Raw genomic sequence first — 18,559 nt, forward strand, 5'->3', positions numbered from 1 at the left:
TAAGGATTTGTTTTTTTTTTGTACTACTAAATCTCTAGGAAATGGTTTTAACTATAATAACAATTTGTTAGTATTTTTCTAATGCTTGTTTTTGTTTTTCGATTTATTGTGTATTGTATTGTTGTTTTATGTCTAGTGTCGGTTAGTGTTGCGGCTGTTGTTGCCGTTTATTGCCGAATGCTTTCCACAGATCAGTAGGGTAGCTGTAGTCATATGTAATATGTAGCCAATAACAATGGTCTGTTTTTATTATTTGATGTGTCAAACATACCGCGATGAAAGACCGCCTGGTTTGTGCAGACTTCTCTTTCTCTTTTCTATTATTAAAGCTTAAAGAAATCCCAAGGAAATTAGTAGGACTGTATCAGCTATTGTTTCTTTTGTGTGTATTCTGCGTATATATTAAAAAAAAATTTGATTCATTTCTTGTTAATCTAAGATTTCACTCCATCATTGGGGTTTAGATCCTGGGGTACTTGTTTCAGGATTTTCTGATGTAGAGCAATTTAGAACAATAGTTTTTATATGTTTGCGTCTATTTCAGTCTCGTTGAACATAAAAAAATGTGTGGATGCAATATCCCGAACCTGCATTTTGTACGACACGGAAAAGATATACCATTAAAACGCCGCAAGGTGGCGATCTATCACATTACTGGCAAGGTGACGATCTTGAGATTACTTGAGCGAATGATTTGTTGAGGCTACTTGTTCAAACCAACATATGAAACTCAGTTGATGAATTATGATCTGAACGATGTCTATACAAATATATTGTTATAACATTGATTTTCATCATTCAAAGAATTTTAAATGAACTGGTTTCGTTTTTTCTTAATGTATTGCTTTAGTCCTCATGTAAAATGTTAAATGGAAGTGATTCGTTGTTATAGTTTGTCCGTTTGATTTTACAATATCTTTTTTGCAAAGCATTTGATTGTTTAACTGTAAAGTATTTTCCCCAAGGCATACGCGTGTCAAAAATTTTAAAGAGTAAAGAGAAGAGTATTTTATTTTAAGAGCAAACTAGATATTAATAAGTTTTATTCATCCTTCACTGTAAAAAATTAAATTGAACCAATGCTGGGTTGTTTTAACGCCACTGTTGGTTTATTATACCCCATGGTTGCATAACAACAACCCAACATTGGGTCATTTTTTTAACCCAGCATGATGAGGTCATTTTTAAACCAGCTGTCATTTTTCTGTCCAATTATTTACCCATTAATAACCCAGACATTTTTTAGAGTGTTGCGTGGTTGAGCTTAACATTTCTTAACCCATTTTCCCCAAAGCAGTAATTGTTGTCACAAAATAGCAAAACATTTTCATGTTGCAGAGACCAATTATGTCCTGTAATTGTTAGTGAAAGTATTGGCCTTAATTCAGCTCCAGTAGCCTTACGATGCCCGTACGTTCCGATTCGTTAAACATACCAGGAGCAAAAAACACAAGAATGATAATATATAGTGGTGAAATAATAAATAAAATTAAATATTTTTAGAATGTAATTTGATTTTTTTTCCACGGGAGACATGGTTAGATGGATCTGAGAGAAGATAGTTGAAGAAGACTATTTGGACACGAAATAGGCCTACGTTAGGGTCAGCATAACACTAAGTATAACCAACATGTATACATTTAACTTTGAACACATACAGTACAAGTATAACACAAGTTGTCATTCAGAGGTTCATGACGAAGAGGCAGCTACGTCCTTGACACTTCCATAGCTCTTTTCATCACCGTAAGTTGAGGCATTACTCCTGGTGGTACCCCAACAGCTAAATGAAACGGCCAGGAACATGTAAATCAGTGTACAAAATAATAGCTCGTTTTCTCTTTATTCGTGGAGAATAAGGAGAAAATGGGCTTATTACTGTGCTTCGGAACTACAAAAATTTAATTCAGTTGAAGATAGCCTACTGCTGTGATCCTAAATAGATGTCATCAGTCCAACGCAAAAAAATACATAGTAACAAAACCTAACCATTTTATCGTCACCCACAAGCAAGAGTTGTTAAAATATAAATAAGGTAATTTAGAGGCAAAGTGGTAGTAAACCCTATTAATAAAATAAACCATAAACTATTTAATAAATTTACCGAGTAAATCCAGCTAAATTTTGGAAATAAAAAAATAAAAAATTATTAGTCTTTACATAAAGACGGTATTGTATGTATATTTAGTATTGTATATTTTTTGATGACGACCGTATTTATTTAAAACCTCAAATTTTGTTTCTATGAATCTTCCGAATTCTATGAGCATTCTGTAACCTATGCGTGCTTTGTGTGCAGACCACGGAGCATTGTTTCGGCAGATCCTATTTTTCTACTGCAGAGTCGTTACCCTCTGAATGACCCCGTCGCGTGCTCGCCTTGCGACGGATATTTTAGGGCAGTTCCACGTCTATCCAGACGGTGGCGCGCTACTACAATCTTTAAAACAACCGACGACATGTAGTTTGGCGAAAGTCTCGTTGCGCGTTCTTGTCTCCAAACGCTGATTTCCTGCTTACGCGTGAGTTTACCACTGGAGGTCACTGAATAGGATTTACGACTGGTCAACAAAAACACGTGATTCTAAGCCTACTCCATATTTGGAAGCATACGTAAGGAAGCATTAAGTCTGTGTCTCACTCATTTCCATAATTCATCATAAATTGTGCAAGGGTGCAATAGAAGCTCAAAACCATCAAGAGACACAAATCAAACACACACAGTTTTGTTCTCTCCACAACTGTGGTTATAGTCACTAAATAATTATAAGGTAATTATTGTCAACCAATGAGCTCTTATTTTGTGAACTCATTTTGCGGTCGCTATCCAAATGGTGCGGACTACCCCTTACATAACTATGGAGATCACAGCTCTAGTGGCCAATACAGAGATTCTACGGGCATGCATTCGGGCAGGTATGGCTATGGTTACAGTGGAATGGATCTTAGCACCGGGAGCTCTAACACCGGACACTTTCTCTCATCTGGTGAGCAAGCTCAAAGCTACACAGACAATCGAACTGCGACGCCTGTCGGGTACAATCAACCGGTTACCGCAAACAGCGCTGAGTCCCAGTCGCCTTCCTCTGACCCTCTCCCCTGTTCGTCAATAGCCAACTCTACTGTCAGCGAGCCCTCACACCGCGCCCTAAAAACATCACTACCGAATACCACTGGCTCTACGACCAACACTGTCGGAGCCATTCTCAGTCGCGAGGACGTCTCTAAAGCGTCCCACAGCATGGAGGAAGAAAATCCAGAAGGAAGTGCGAAGGCAGCCTCACTGAATGTATCTGATGCTCAGCAGCCACACATTTATCCATGGATGAGAAAACTTCATATAAGTCATGGTAAACTGCTAGCATTCTGTTATGCTGCTTTCTGTAGACTGAGACTGACTGTTTGGAATTAACTGTTACTTTTGGAGTAAGCTTAACATGGCGTAATATTTAAAAATGTATTTTGCAAATACTGTTAAATTTGTTTTTTTACCCACTATTTGGTGTTATAGCAAATAATGCCACCTCTAAAATTATTATTACACTAGACAAATAATCTTCGATAATTATCAGCACATAAAATGTTATTTTGTAAATTAAAACATAAGAATTGGGCTAATTACGCCCTTTAGTGTTTCCCCGACTGTTGATTACGGATTAGTTATGTTATTTATAATATTCGTTAAATAACAAATTGTTTAAGAATTTACCTAGATGTTTATCTGTCCTTGATGTACCATTACCGTGTTTTAGTAGTTGATAGATTTCATTTAACTATGGATGTATAGTGCATTAAACTGTATATATTGTAGTATATAAAATAACGGTGACATTATTACACTTTCATGTATAACAGACAATTTGACCGGACCGGAGGGTAAAAGGCCGAGGACAGCCTACACACGGTACCAGACGCTTGAGCTAGAAAAGGAGTTCCACTTTAACCGGTACCTGACACGCCGCCGACGAATTGAGATCGCACACACGCTCTGTCTATCAGAAAGACAAATCAAAATATGGTTTCAAAACCGAAGAATGAAATGGAAAAAGGACAACAAATTGAAGAGCATGAGCATGACAGCTGCAGGAGGCGGATACCGGCCCTAAGAATGTTTACAAACTGTATATATGCGTATAAACTATATGTCTATAAGTGTTGAAAATGAATGTGTGTGTATGCGTGCCTGTTTCCGTGTGTGTTTGTAAAAAAGAGAAAACGAAAGTTATTGGCTTTTTCCATTTCGCAAAAGACTTTCCACTGGACAGGGCGTTCACTGGCTCATGACCAGTTGGCCTTGGCCGGAAAAAAAATCATTTCCTTTTCGTGTTTCAGTGTTGCTTATCTTTGCATTGTCTTATAAAAGTCAAACGAAGGTGTAAAATATCAAAAATATTTTGGAATAGATAATACTTGAAGTTTCTGAAAGACGCGTTAGTTAAGCTAAACTGTAGAAGTGTTACATTTGACTGCATACGAAGCAAAACTTAAAGACATGTGTAAATTTGTTTTAAAAATGTGTAAATTTGTTTTATGTTTTGTAAATATTCATTGCTGTATTTATTTTAATTTCATATAATATTTTTAAGTGTATCATTATTTTGTAGTCAAATTTAGGGTACCCATTTTGTTCGTGCTGTACTGCCACCATTGTATTGTTAAAATTGTTTCGTTCACTCCACATATTTGTCATATTTGTCTTGTATTCGTTTTGAATGTGTGGAAGTATGTTTTAAAACTAAAACTGTGGTGTGTGCTAATAAAAAAATGGATATGACAGTAAACTTTTATTTAAAATATTTGATCTCATTGCCGTTTCATGTTTTTCCATATCCTGTTTTCTGAGAGTAATAGATCTGTAGAACATGAAATAAACGTAAATTATAATTGTTTTATAATCAAAGTCGAGTAAAAATGTTAAACTTTAACATAAGCAAAATTTAAATATTTTTTCTTTCTATCTATCTATCTATCTATCTATCTATCTATCTATCTATCTATCTATCTATCTATCTATCTATCTATCTATCTATCTATCTATCTATCTATCTATCTATCTATCTATCTATCTATCTAAACTATTTGATTTATTCAGTTCTATAAAAGTTGGTATGATCTCTGGCAGCTCAACAGGTAGACGCACCAATCGCCATTACACTCACCCGCTGTGCAGGGGGCACCTATGGTCCCCCTGCCAACCTATTCAACACGAGTGCATCCACGCCCAGTGTCTCGAACTCTTCTCTGGAAAGCTTAACAGAGTTTAAAGCGGCAAACTTTACTAAACCCTGTACCATTCTGGCTCCGTGACATTGGCGGGTAAGATAAATAAGGAGGTTTGTCCATGAATTAGATCGTAAAAGTCACCGTTCCAGCCAGCAGATAGGCTCACTGGCCATAAAATACGTCACGTGGTGGCAATTAAAGTCAGTTTTTATGGTTTTGGGGAGTCGACACTATATCGCATATAATGTTTAATCGCACTGACGTGGAGCTTCGTTGACTCTTTCTCTACAGACCGTAGAGGTGTTCCTTGACTGCATCCAACTGTTTCTGACATACCAGATTGCTATGGACTGGAAGCATAACTACCGGATTCACTGGGGTGGACGAGGGTCAGCTCATGGTGAGTTTAAGTTGATTGTTTCAGTCCTTCGCTGCTGTTGAAAAATAAATTTCTTCGGGTCCTCAGTAAAACAAGTAGATCATAAATGCGGTCAGTTCCTACCGCGTTAATGAGAGTTTGTACTGTGAGAAACTGCTTGTCCGGCATATGAGTGGTGCACTCTTAAAAAATGGTGCTAAATAGCACTAAAAGCTCGTAATCAAAGGGGAACCATTTTGAGTGCCATACAGCACATAAAAAGAACCATACGGAGCAATATAGCACCACGTATGGTTCTACAGAGTACAATATGGTTCTACACAGGTGCTACATTGGTGTTGTATTGCACTAGAAATTGTTCCCTTATGATTAAGAGCCAGTGAACAACATTTAGTGCTATTTAGCGCCGTTTGTTTTTAGAGTGTAGATGGGATTTCTTTTGTGGGTAAATGCTTCCTTCCAAGTGTAAAATTGTATACCCTTTGCATATTGAAGGAGAACGGGTATCCTTTATCAGTGAAATAAACTATAGTTGAATTAGTTTCACAATTTTTCCTTCCATAAGAAATGGCTCAAAAATTTGAAACATTTGAAAGGTTTTAAAACAAATAAAGAGTTCGAATGTACTTCAGAGTAGCGTAACACTTGATAATGCGCTTTGTGTATTTTGACATAGGGAAATTATGTAATATAGGTAAACTATTTTATTCATATGTAAGAAAAGTAACTCAGAATATAAACAACGCAACAAAAAGCAACTATTTGCAGATGCTATAGGCTATGCAAAGACGTTGACATGCAAAAACCTGAAAGGTCTCATAAACGCTATAAATGAATATATAAAACAATTCAGATATCATGTTTAAGTTAAGGAAAGGGGATTTAACTTCCGCATACTTAAAGTAAAGTGTTAGAGCAAATGGGAGTTAGGCAGTGTTCGACAGACAACGGAGTGAGAGAGGGGGAGAGAAACACTAAAGAAAAATGTCTTCGCTCCTGGTTCACCGCAAGGTCAGCGGCGGCAGGAAGATGAATTGTGCACACGCCGTAAACCACCAGCAGAGCTCGCTTTTGGCCAAGTTCAGTGTCACCCGCATTGCCGTTCCTTTTTTCTTACAACTATAAATAAGAAAAATAATAACTCAAAAATACACAATAAATTGCAGACATTCCCAAAAAATACGTGCATCTCAGTAGAAAGAAATTGATGGCATAAATGCACACAAATGTCAGCAAATATAACGTTTGTTTGATTAACGTATTAACAGTTTTCTCTTAACATTGATGTATATCATGAATGAAAGAGATGTGTGTATATATAAGGCAGGGGAAAGCAATAGGAACGAGTGGATGAGCTCAAATGCTTATTTGTGTCCATCTGTTTATTTGTACGTATTATTAGTCTGAGAGAGTGAGTGAGATTGTAAAGGTAGGGGGAGGGCCAGGGTCAAAAGTTTAGAGCAGAACACGTAGCTGTCATCTGTTCTTGTAGAGCGCAATGCCACTTTTATAATGGCACAAAAGATGGAATAGCTCTGAATCCCGTGAGTTCTGGTGTAACCTCCCAGTGAACTCTGCGAGCTAGGTGACCCTGGGTTAGCATCCCCAAGAGACTCATGCGCCTTTAAAGCCAAAGATTGAGTATTCAGGTTTTATTAGGGGGTTTGATTAGTGAATTTCCTTTTGAATAAATCGCATTTGATTACCAAAAGTTCGACGGGACATTTGCATCTAGGATGGATAATCTTTCCGCAATGAACATTTCTTTGTTCCCACATTTCTGAAGATTTGCCTTCTCTACTAGAGAAAACGTTTGTCTCGCATCCTAAAAGCTAAACATTCGTTAGGCTTATTTGAACGAAGATTTAGGAATGATAAAAGGAAAATTTTGGTATCTGAAATTACATTCTGTTTTACAAAAGTTCCACTGTAAGGATTCTTTACTGTTAAATACTAAAATCAATGCCAAGGCAAAATTTTAACAGTTACGTGGAAATGCCTTACAAGTAATTTGATTTGTACAGTCATTTATTAAATTTCTGCAACTTGGGTACGAATCACATTGATGCAATTAATTTAACTTTATTCATTTGACTCTATTTTATATTTTGGACACACATGTTTGTCCGTATTTTTGACGAGAAACCTTCAAATATGAATCTCTGTGTCGAGCAATTTTGAAGAGACTATTGGTTGTCAAAATTGATCTCAGTCACCCTCAATGGAAACTTAAACGTTTCACAACGTCACCATAAGAAACATTAGCAATTATTAATGTAGTTGTTGGATAAGATTTATTGCCACTTTACGTGTCCTCAACATTTCTAGAATTGTATTGAAAGTACAAAAAAATCTAAAAAAGGATTAGCCTAATGTAGATATATGCAGATTAACGGCGATAGAAAAACTGCTGTATAGCATGAATTTATAGGCATTTTACTTGTTAAATAGAGATGATGGACATGTTTAGAGAAGATGCTTGCGTAAATATTATTTTCCTATCTATAAGGGACGCCGTGGCCAGTTGTCACCAGGGCCGTAAAATATATTGAGTTTCATCGTAAATTAAGCTTTTAAACAAAAAGTTGATTGTGTTTTAATTATTTTGTTCATAAAATGGCAGGCTTATTCGTGTGCTTTCCTGCGTTGTAAACAATTTAAAACTTAAAATAATTGATGACCACACGATTTTTTATTTTCGTATGCTGTGCTGTTTCATTCATTGTTTTATGATTAATAATTGTTTTACTTAAATTGAAGTAAATATATATTTACCTGCCTTGAGTTTAAAAGTATGACATGTTTCGCTTAGAATTTGACTTTCAAAAATAAACTTACCAAATATCTACTGGAGTTAAAAGTGTGACAGCTAGGCTACCCCAGGCATCTCATATATTTGTTCCTGGTTTATTAGCGTATTTTAAAGCGTATTTTGCTAAGTTTTTGTATATACATAATCTTTATTTTATATTAAGAGAATGCCATAGTTTGGTTTATTGTAATTGTTTTAAAATTGTAGAGACAATGCATGTTTGATTTCGGCATCCAGTTTTCTGTAGTATTTAATAATTTGGATAACAGACGTCATATATAAATAGCGCTGGCAAAACTTTGCTTCACACTGATAACTATAGGTTAAAACCGTACGGTCGTTACTGATTTTATCAAGATACCAGTTAGGTTATCATACGATTTACACCACCTGAAATGTTAGACACCCAAAACAACAATTATAATCATGATATTTGAAAATTACAGGACTTGTGAAGCTGTTAACTTACAGCTTATAGAAGGGAAAACGCCAACAGTTTACCAATGGATTTCACTGCATGATTACACTAACGGAATATTTTTCTTTGGGGTTCACCGACCTCCAAAAGGACCTATTATAGTTCCCTGAGGGGTTAGGGATTCAGGGAGAAACGAAGTCCAAGGCCGGGGTAAACGCAAGGTCACTGCGTCTAACAAATATGAAAATGTCACCTTTTCAGAGGGCACGCCTTGTTGTTTAACAAAGACTGTCAACGAACAAGATTAATAAGAAGCGAAATGGACACTCACTGAGAGGTCAGACCAAAGTTATCTCTGTGTGACTATTAAAGAAGGAAGCTATAGCGGTTCTGAAGCAAGATCGCACGTGGTTTACAGAGTATAGTTAACACAAATACGTGAAGCTCCAGGGTAAAAGTTTCAAATCAAGGATGACCATTGCTTAACTTTACGGAGATGGTAAGAAAAATTAAACATTACTTGAGCGTTGGGAACTACCTGTCGCAAGAGAACGGTGTCAATACTTTAGTTCATCTGGGCAAGCAAACTGACAACTCACCTTCAAGGTCAGGGATGCTGTTTCATTCACAAACTTATGCAAGGTAGGCCTTCATTTATTTTCTTTTGTCCGTTTAAACATTAGAAGTAAATTTGATATTGAAATATGAACTATACAAGAAATAACCAGCATTATTGGTTTTAAGATTTACAGAGATCAGTGTATATTTAAATAGATATGAATTATTTATTTTTGTATTATATGCGAAAAAGGTTTGTTGAATACTCTAACATTTTATTTAAGTGGTTGTGATGTAAACTCAGTTTTATTAATGTTCAAAATATTATTTAAAAAGTCTTCAATCAACTGTATAAGGTTACACCAACACAATGGTAACAGTACACATGTTATTGGTAATCCAGGCGTATTCACAGTTAGCACGTGGTAATGTTATATTAATGTGGATAATTTCGGAGAAGTCCAGTTTGCTGTGCTAATTTAAACCCAAAAGCAAACCAAACATTTTAAATATGTCAAATAAAATAAATTTAAATATTTCTTAAATAAAAATTTATATTTTCTATTTTGTTTTTACAGAAGACAAAGACTACTTTTTACAGTTGGTAGTATTCAGTTCTTACCCTAATTAACTACTTTTGCCTTATTTAGCATTTGATAATTACTATTTTTTTCGTAACATAAGGAAGTCCGGTTATTTTAGTCATACATTTTTTAAACTATTTTAGATGCCATTACGTGAAGCAAATTGTTAGGTTACATGAGAAAAACACATTTTTACATTTAATAAGGGTTTCAAAGGACACACAAATACCAATGTGTTCAACTTAAGTGCTTATTTAAACATTTCAATTGTCATTGTTTGTGACTTGCACCATTGAGCAAATTCGCAGTTTTAGTAGTTAATTTATCGGCGAAATACCTATGGTTGATGCCAAAAAGGCCAGTATATCAATTATATTTAAATGTTGCTAAAAAAAGACATGTAAAATTAGTTGATGATTGGCCGTTGTCTATTCGTGCTTTCCTTTAACAGGTGCACAGATATTCACTAGGCTATACTGATTCAGTTTCTTTTGGGAAGTAGTGGTGGGCCTTCATGAAGGTTCTTTTGAGAAGCCTATAGAAACTGGAACGTCCCTGTAGGGAACAAAAGTGCAGGTCGTGGTACAAAACAAAAGAGATTTTTAGTACATTCATCATCAGAAAGGGCATTATCACAGAAACAGTATAATTCCATGATAAATCACGTTGCACCCATTGTTTATGACTGTATATAATACACTGTAATATACATATTATAAATTCAGCTTACTTTTAAGTCTTCCAAAGTAGGAATATAGTAACTACATCGAATTATTTCAGTTATATTTTGTTTAAAAAAACAGCTCCACAGACCGCCCGAGCAAAATTTCGTTGTGCTGATGCCTGACCTGCTATTGGTGCTTGTTTACACGATGCCCACAGGAGGCGCTGATTGGTCGCATTTCTCACGTGACCGACCAACTTTGTACATTTGACAGGGGAGTAGGTGGGTTTTGGAGAGATCAGAAAAACGACAGCACGATAAAAATTAGAATTGTTGCACTTTACAAATTAATGATCATGAGTTCCTACTTGATCAATTCAAATTACATCGAACCGTCTTTTCCACCCTGCGAAGAATACCAGCAAAACGGATACATGCCTATGCCTTCTGATTATTATGAGCGGCCGAAGGACTCGGGCTTCCCCCATCACGAGGAGGCATCATTCCCGCGATCAAACTACCAAGAACCGAGCTATGATTACGGTAATGTGTCAACGACCGGCCTCAACGACTTCACAGACCGTCACCACGCGCAACCTCAATCCGTTCCGCAGAATCATGGACCCCACCTCGGTACAGAGAGCTGTGCGGTTTCAACTGAAAACAAGGAGTGTAGCCTTGTGTCTGAGACTCTCCCAGGCGCCCAGAAGGGTAAGGAGCCGGTGGTATATCCCTGGATGAAAAAAGTCCACGTTAATACCGGTAAGTAATCTGCATGAGCAATAAACGCTATAGGAGCCCTGTGGAGGGCGTTCGTCGAAACAGACCCAGTAGTAATTGCTCGTTTAGACGATTTACTACCCTCAAGATGAAGTCCCGGTGATTTGGAGTTCTTGCAAATATTACACCAATTTCTTTTGAAGATCCGCCGGGCTATTTGCCTTGGATTCTTATAGCCCAAAAATATATTTTAGTGTTGGCGAATTCGCACGAGCCAGTGTTTTATTTTAGCGATTTTTTTCCGACACGCTTTACAGAATGTTACAATGCTACCAAATTAGAACATTAATGCTTCGTCTGAAAGGAACACTGCCTTCGGACCACGAATTATGCCAATCGTGTAATGCACTCATTTTCATTGTTGTTTAAATATTTCATGTACCCAATGATATGACGACATCTCACACATAAGGAAGAATGTCAGTAACACCTGGCTGGTTATTGTGTTTGTGTGTTTAGTGACCGCCAGCTACTCTGGAGGAGTGCCCAAGAGGTCTCGCACCGCCTACACGCGCCAGCAGGCTCTTGAGCTTGAGAAAGAGTTTCACTTTAACCGATATCTGACTCGACGTCGACGAGTGGAGATCGCGCACACTATGTGTCTTTCTGAGCGTCAAGTGAAAATCTGGTTTCAGAACCGCCGTATGAAGTGGAAGAAGGACCACAAGCTTCCCAATACAAAGATCCGTTCCTCGAGTTCTGCGTCCTCCAGCCATCACGTGAAAACGGACGCCAGTCAGCAGCAGCAGCAAACACTACTTCCTACGTCTTGCTCCTCGAACCTATAGTACTTGAGGCACATCTGCACAAACGGACCTGAACAAGAAAGAAGAATACATATTAGAATTAGGATCGGAACTTCACAGGGTTACTTTTTCGATGTCCGATAAGGCAACGTCACTTCGCCTCCCCAACCTCTTCTTTCACACTTATTTGAGCTGGGAAACACACATGTCCTGTATAGATAGTTGTTTTTCGTAATGGAACAATTGTAGAGTGTAATTTAACTTGATTAATGGATCGTTGCGTTCTTTTTCTCTAACCAAGGCATACGGCCAATGCTGGTAACGCGTGTACAAATTCCATTGACATTTTAATATGAAGGCACAAGTATAGGAGCGAGCTATGTGAGGTAGTGATCATATTTGTTATAGTTCAATTTTTAGTGTATTGTGTCTGTATTTACGTCATCAAAGCTGTGAATATTCGTGTATTTGGTTATTTGTATATTGGTAAAAGATGTCAAGATGTTTTAGTAAGCCTGTATGCAAGTAACTGTAGGCAACCAGTGGAAATAATAAATATGAATTTATTGTGTACAATCCCTTTAGACTAATCCCTAGCTAGGACCAAGGTTGAAGCAAGATTTATTTACATTTGTACATGTTCACAGAGGCGTGATTACTTTATTTAAACGTGTTCACAAATTAAAATTCACAAAAAAAAAAAACGTTTAAAGACAGACCCTTCGTTTAAGACTGTTTAGTTTCAATTAACACATTAAACGGGAAATTGTTGGAAGAAAGCTTGCCACAAGACTCTGTAAAATACAACGCAAAATTCCACACCAATATTTGCTTATCGTGACTTTGTGCTTTTACGAACCAAAGTAGTTTGCCACCAAACCTGTGCATTTAAATTTTACGTTTTTATTTAATCCAAAAATGTATCAAGTTGAAACCATTATTAAACCGAATTTATTACTATTTATTACTGCTCGTTTTTGCCAAGTTATTTAATTTAAAGGATATGATGTTAGAAAATGTATCATTCGACTTCCACTGATATTAGCTAACATTATATGGCTTAATTTTTATTTATAAATATCTTGAATAATAATATATTTATACTATAACAAAGTCACACAAATTTACTCATTGATTTATAAGCAATAAACATTCAAGAAATTATATTACTGAACATTTAAATAATTTCTAAACTAACGGAGCTGTTCTACGCCACTAGCTTTTGGGTTTATTGAAGGCGTATTTATTTGTTTTTAATTCAAGGTACTCTTAGTTAAATTAAAGTATATTTTTAAATCCATCTCAACTTTAATTCACATAAATATTTAATAAAATAACAAATAACAAGTATATCTCCCATAGAAGTCAGTAAGAAAATAAACAGGAGGCGACAGTAGACACTGGTGTAAAACTACTGTGGGTTCACGCAGAGGACACACATGAGCTATCCAATCATCAAACTGAAGCACTGTGTACGACCTCTTCACCTCTGACCTCGCCATATTCAGGACCATGGTCTTTCTTCACTAACGCAAAGGGCAGCGGTGGAACTTGAATATGACACATATTCCAAAATATAATGGAAAATCGAAACGCTTTTTTTTGTATTTGTCTAGCGTTTGTGCTACCATTTAACATGAAAAATAAGATATTAAGTATTTTCATGTGTAAAACGTATAAAATTAAGTCGTGATTATTTTTAAATATAGGGCAAGCTTTAAATGTTTATCTAAATTGTTCATTGCACAAGACAAAATACAAGTAAACAAATGTAAACGGGTCACAAAGAAGAAAACGTTAGATATAAATGGTCGATTTTGAGCTGTAAAACGAGGTCAAAATTTTTCACAAGTAATACATACTACGTCCTATGCATTTATCACACAGCCTACCATAACGAAATAATTATTTTAAACAGAAAATACCTGTATGTCTTGAAACTTTCCGTTTACTACCCGAATAAAGCAAGAAGGTATATTTGAGATCAGTGAAATAAGTAAATAGTCATATTTCATCAGCAAAAGTCACAAAGATCTTCACAATCTGTCATGATTGATTCAGATCTGGGCAGATAGGAAATGTACACTTCTATCACGACACCCCCAACCTCACTCTTCAATCCACTGTGCTTAAATTTTAATTGACTAGCTCACATGACCTTATTAAATAATAGATACCTCTCTTGGTCAGAAATAGACACAGGAGGTTGGTAGGATTTTTCATTTTACCATTGACCATCGACTTAGCGAGACATCTTAAAACCTCCCTGCTCCAGCTCTTCTTCCGGTCAACCTTCAAATTGCGCCATACAGTAAGTAATCTGAGTCATTTCAAATATTGAATATTAGGTTATCTATGTAAGTGTTATGCAGCAGTTATCTAAAAAAATGTTATAGGCTATACAAACGTCCATATTAGATGGTGTGGACTAAGATTTCTCGTTTAAGTTATCAACGTTCTCTTATAGATCAATTTATTTTATTTTTAAGTGTAGAAAGTCACTTTATTTACAAAGGTTATGTGAGTGACTTGAAATGTAATATTAGGCAATTTGCTGTGCGTTTAATAGTTTATTGAACTGAAGAGACGTAATAGGCTACTACATTTTCTTAACATGAAGTTTGAAAAGTGCATTCGTACATCTGTAAGTCATCATCCGGATCTTAAATGAAACGCTTTTAAACTTCAAAGTCAACATAATAATAACAACAATTAAAACACTTGAAATGTGTACGAAACATAATTCTCTACTACAATTAAAGCACAACTCGTTGGGAACCGTAATTAAACATTTCCCGATTTTATTTTATTCACAAATAAGTCTTAATCACAACTTTAAAGCAGGCAAAATTTTACACTTTCTACTGGCTCCGTTGAAAAAAAAAAACGATATAACTATATAATTATTAGTTTTGATGATAGCAATAAATCCAAGGAGATTAGTCATTTTCGGATGTTTGTGGAAAAATCTTTGCTTTGCATTAAGAGCTCCACATGTCAACATGATTTGTTCTGTCCCCTGGCGAGGGTACTTCGTTTAGTGAATACAGCAGGTTGTCTGCTAGCGTCTTTTACAAGCAGACTTTGACCAAACAATAAGGAACAATAAGGAAGTAAGAGTCCGATGTCGACACATGTACACTATTGTGAGATTACTCTTTAATTATTAGAATTAAACAAAGAAAATAAGTGACGCAAAACACAATTATCACAGTTAACTTGCGCCCCATGATATGTACCGTCCTGGTCCTGTACACTGTATGTAAGTTTGTGGTGTTCCTTGTTCTGGGGTCAGTGGGAAGTTCAGGAGCCATGCTGAAATGTGTAAGCAGCATACGAACAGGACCAAGACCTTAACATGTCCCCATTTTTCTATAACGAAACTATAGTGCAAAAAGACGCAACCTGGTTAATACATCATCAAAACCAAAACAAATCTGTAAACAATCCAAACAGGTCAGATTAGAGTGGTTCTCAGATTGTTTTTTTTTAATAAAAAATATCCGAATTTCGGAAGTAGCAATTGATGAAGGACATACCACAGTCAACTCAAGATACCTAAGCTAGTTCAAACTAGACTTTATACGTCGCTTTTTAATAACACGTCGTATTTTAATAACGCGTCACATCTGGCACTGCTTGTTTCTGCCCAGCACTTGTTTGTGTGGAATATGTAGCTTAAGCAAGAACATAAATGGGCTCGTGTTCAAATGTAAAACTTTGTGCTCCTTCAAGTTGTGGCTTTTCAGAGAACAAAGCATTGGTGTAAGGGGGAGAAGCGTCCTTCCCGACTGAGGTGATTAATTATCTACAGAGCTTCTTCACGTCCGTTGTATGAGCTTTCAGCCGAAACACTCTGCTGCCGGTAAACAAGCACCAAATGGTGGTCAAAAGCAGGCCTCTATTCGGGACGGATCTCCTTTCCTTTGTTTGTTGAGATGATAGATCACTGCTCTATGAAAGGAAATTTAAAAAAAAATATGTCTCTGAAACTATCAACTCTGTAGGCCGAACTAAAAGATATGGTGTCAAATGTAGTCTAGCAATAATATATAGTAATTTTTCATTTTAGTAACATCAGAGATTCATATTTGCAATCTGTAAATGTTCAGGGCTGAACATTTGACCCTGAAATTCGATTCACAATCTTTTTTGTTGATACACCGTATTCACCGAGAGAGGGCCACCTTGCACACACGAGTTCTCTACAGGTACTTGTTTTTGTGATAGGCTATAGTTTTTATTGTATGTAAATGCAAGTAAATTGTTAGATCACACATTTTGGTCGTGTTAAAAAAAATCGTGGGCAGCGACAAAGACAAATGATGCAGAAGTTCTTTTCAATGGATTACATTTTGAAAAATCAGTCTCTTGTCATGCATGCTGTCTCCTCCAATAACAATGGCACACAGTTAATGTTTTGTGGCCCAATGTAGTATTTCATGTAACTCAACTGGCAGAACATTCTACTACCAACGCCAGGGACCCTGATCATTTATTTACTCATGAAGTATATGCATACGTGTACAGTAAACGCACGCTTTGCTTGCTTCTAAGACCCCCTACCCCAAACAAACAGGCGGACAAAACGCTTTAATAACTTCCTACACTACCACAATCACCTCATAACCAATCACCTGAAAACGTCCACCTAATCTGTGATGCAAAGACTCAAACATAAGACCATTTCAATTTCGACCAAAGCAGTACGCACGCACACTACTCCTTTTGTGATCCGTCTCAATGGGGTACCAACAACAGTCTCTATTAATGATTCACAGATTCAAAAAATGTTTCTTTTTTATTAGACACTGGGTCACGTGAGTGAAACGCATAATATGGGTGCGATATTACGATGAAGGGGGTGGATGGTGTGCGAACCTCGGTCTTATGTTGTGCTGATTATGCTAGCCTACTTCACGAAAGTGGGGTTGGGTCATTGTGGACTTGCTGGAGAGCTGGCGAGATAGAGAAAAAAATAAGAACCAAAGTCTCTGGTACGTTCAGCGGATGGTGTTATACAGCTGTCATGAACGGATATGTTTTTCTACGGAGAAAAAGACAGAAAGCCCCGCGCACCGTGAGGATGGATTTTATTTTGAGGTATTTCCGCTGATTGTTCATTACTTTAGTGAGTTATTGCGGCTCAAAGAAAAGGTCAGTAACAGCAGACGGGCGTTACATAAGACAGAGCCTAAATGAAGATTATCAATTTGTTCTTCATTAATGAACTAAACTAAACTTGACGCAAATTAGATCTAGAACTTTTATCACTTAAACTGTCAAGGACCAATACCCCCGTACAATCTAATCCCATTGCATTTCAGTTGTATTTAATAAAGGCTACATGTACGCTACTCTGTTTTAAGCAGCACTTCAAAAAAACAATTTTTTTATTGAAACTTAAATTAAATTTTATCTCGATGTTTCCCTTGATATCCAAGTATTTCGAGATGCCTTGCAGTAAAAAAATCTATTTTCCCAACCACTAAGCTGGTCTGCATTAAATAAAATAACTAATAATGAAGCAAATACTAATACAACATTCAGTGACCCACAGAATCCAGGCACATTTAACCCGGTAATTTTTTGCCAAACTAAATGTGTTTTCACTGGGTTTCTTAAAAAACAAAAAAATGTAACTGATGTCTACAGCCCATTTACCATTTATCTAACACCGTTATCACTTATGATTCTTTTTGAATTTATTATATAAAATATTTTCTTATCCTTGTTTATTTTTTAAATGTGTGAATGATTAATGATAATGTCTTTGTATTGCACGTGGGCTCAAATCAGTAACAATCGTGTGTGGCTGTAAAGCCCTCTAGATTGTAGAGGATGTGTAAACAGTGTTTTCCCAGGAAGAATAAATCAGAAGACAGCGAATAAAACTCCACAGAGCAATAGAGACCGGTTTGTTGCAGAGGATCGCATGGGAAACGAGGATAATATAAGGAGTATCAACCAGAAGCACACTGCCATGCCGAGGTCACGACGCTCGAGTCTTGATTTATGGGCTGGGGGACTTAGGGCGGCCGCTGTTTCAGAGCTAATGACTATTCGATCTAAATTCTCTTGAAAGAAAACAAAATGGAGGATTGCCCGATATATTTGCTTGGTTGTTTAATTTTTATTAGCCTAATAATATATTCTTATTTCTCATGCGAATTAATAATTTGGTCGCTGTAATAAGATTGAGATAAAGCTTTGCTTTTATTTTTATTTTTCTTTACCAATACATTATTTTCAGCCTTAGATGTTTTGGTAGTTGTAATTACTTGCATTAGAACAAAACAAAACTATAAAAGTAAACATTATGTAAGTGAAGAAAGTAAAAAACAGTAAGTTTTAAGTCTGAATTGAGTAGTGTTGTAGTTTGTTACTATTAAACG

At 36.3% G+C, this 18,559-nt stretch overlaps 3 protein-coding genes across 7 annotated transcripts in view; all 3 read left to right on the forward strand.

Moving 5' to 3' along the window:
• The window catches only part of hoxa3a (homeobox A3a), a 34,000-nt gene that overhangs the window by 9,239 nt on the left and 6,202 nt on the right, over positions 1 to 18,559 (forward strand). For 3 of the 5 annotated variants that reach the window (XM_073858396.1, XM_073858401.1, XM_073858399.1), the window contains one exon: positions 5,515 to 5,623. The gene's annotated coding sequence lies outside the window, so the exon portion shown is untranslated. Of the gene's footprint in view, positions 1 to 5,514; positions 5,624 to 13,233; positions 14,476 to 14,568; positions 17,268 to 18,559 lie in introns of those variants that run through there. The other 2 variants (XM_073858398.1, XM_073858397.1) reach the window with 2 other exon arrangements.
• Positions 13 to 5,508, forward strand: hoxa5a (homeobox A5a). Its single transcript, XM_055220038.2, has 2 exons — positions 13 to 3,350; positions 3,856 to 5,508. The coding sequence occupies exons 1-2, from the start codon at positions 2,789 to 2,791 to the stop codon at positions 4,104 to 4,106; spliced, it is 813 nt and encodes a 270-aa protein (XP_055076013.1). The 5' UTR covers positions 13 to 2,788; the 3' UTR covers positions 4,107 to 5,508.
• hoxa4a (homeobox A4a) lies at positions 5,643 to 12,740 on the forward strand. The gene is made up of 2 exons (XM_055220039.2): positions 5,643 to 11,400; positions 11,878 to 12,740. Exons 1-2 carry the CDS (start codon positions 10,989 to 10,991, stop codon positions 12,204 to 12,206), a joined length of 741 nt encoding a protein of 246 aa, XP_055076014.2. The 5' UTR covers positions 5,643 to 10,988; the 3' UTR covers positions 12,207 to 12,740.

This window comes from Misgurnus anguillicaudatus, chromosome 20 (genome assembly GCF_027580225.2).
Source record: "Misgurnus anguillicaudatus chromosome 20, ASM2758022v2, whole genome shotgun sequence".
NCBI classification, from domain to species: Eukaryota; Metazoa; Chordata; class Actinopteri; order Cypriniformes; family Cobitidae; genus Misgurnus; species Misgurnus anguillicaudatus.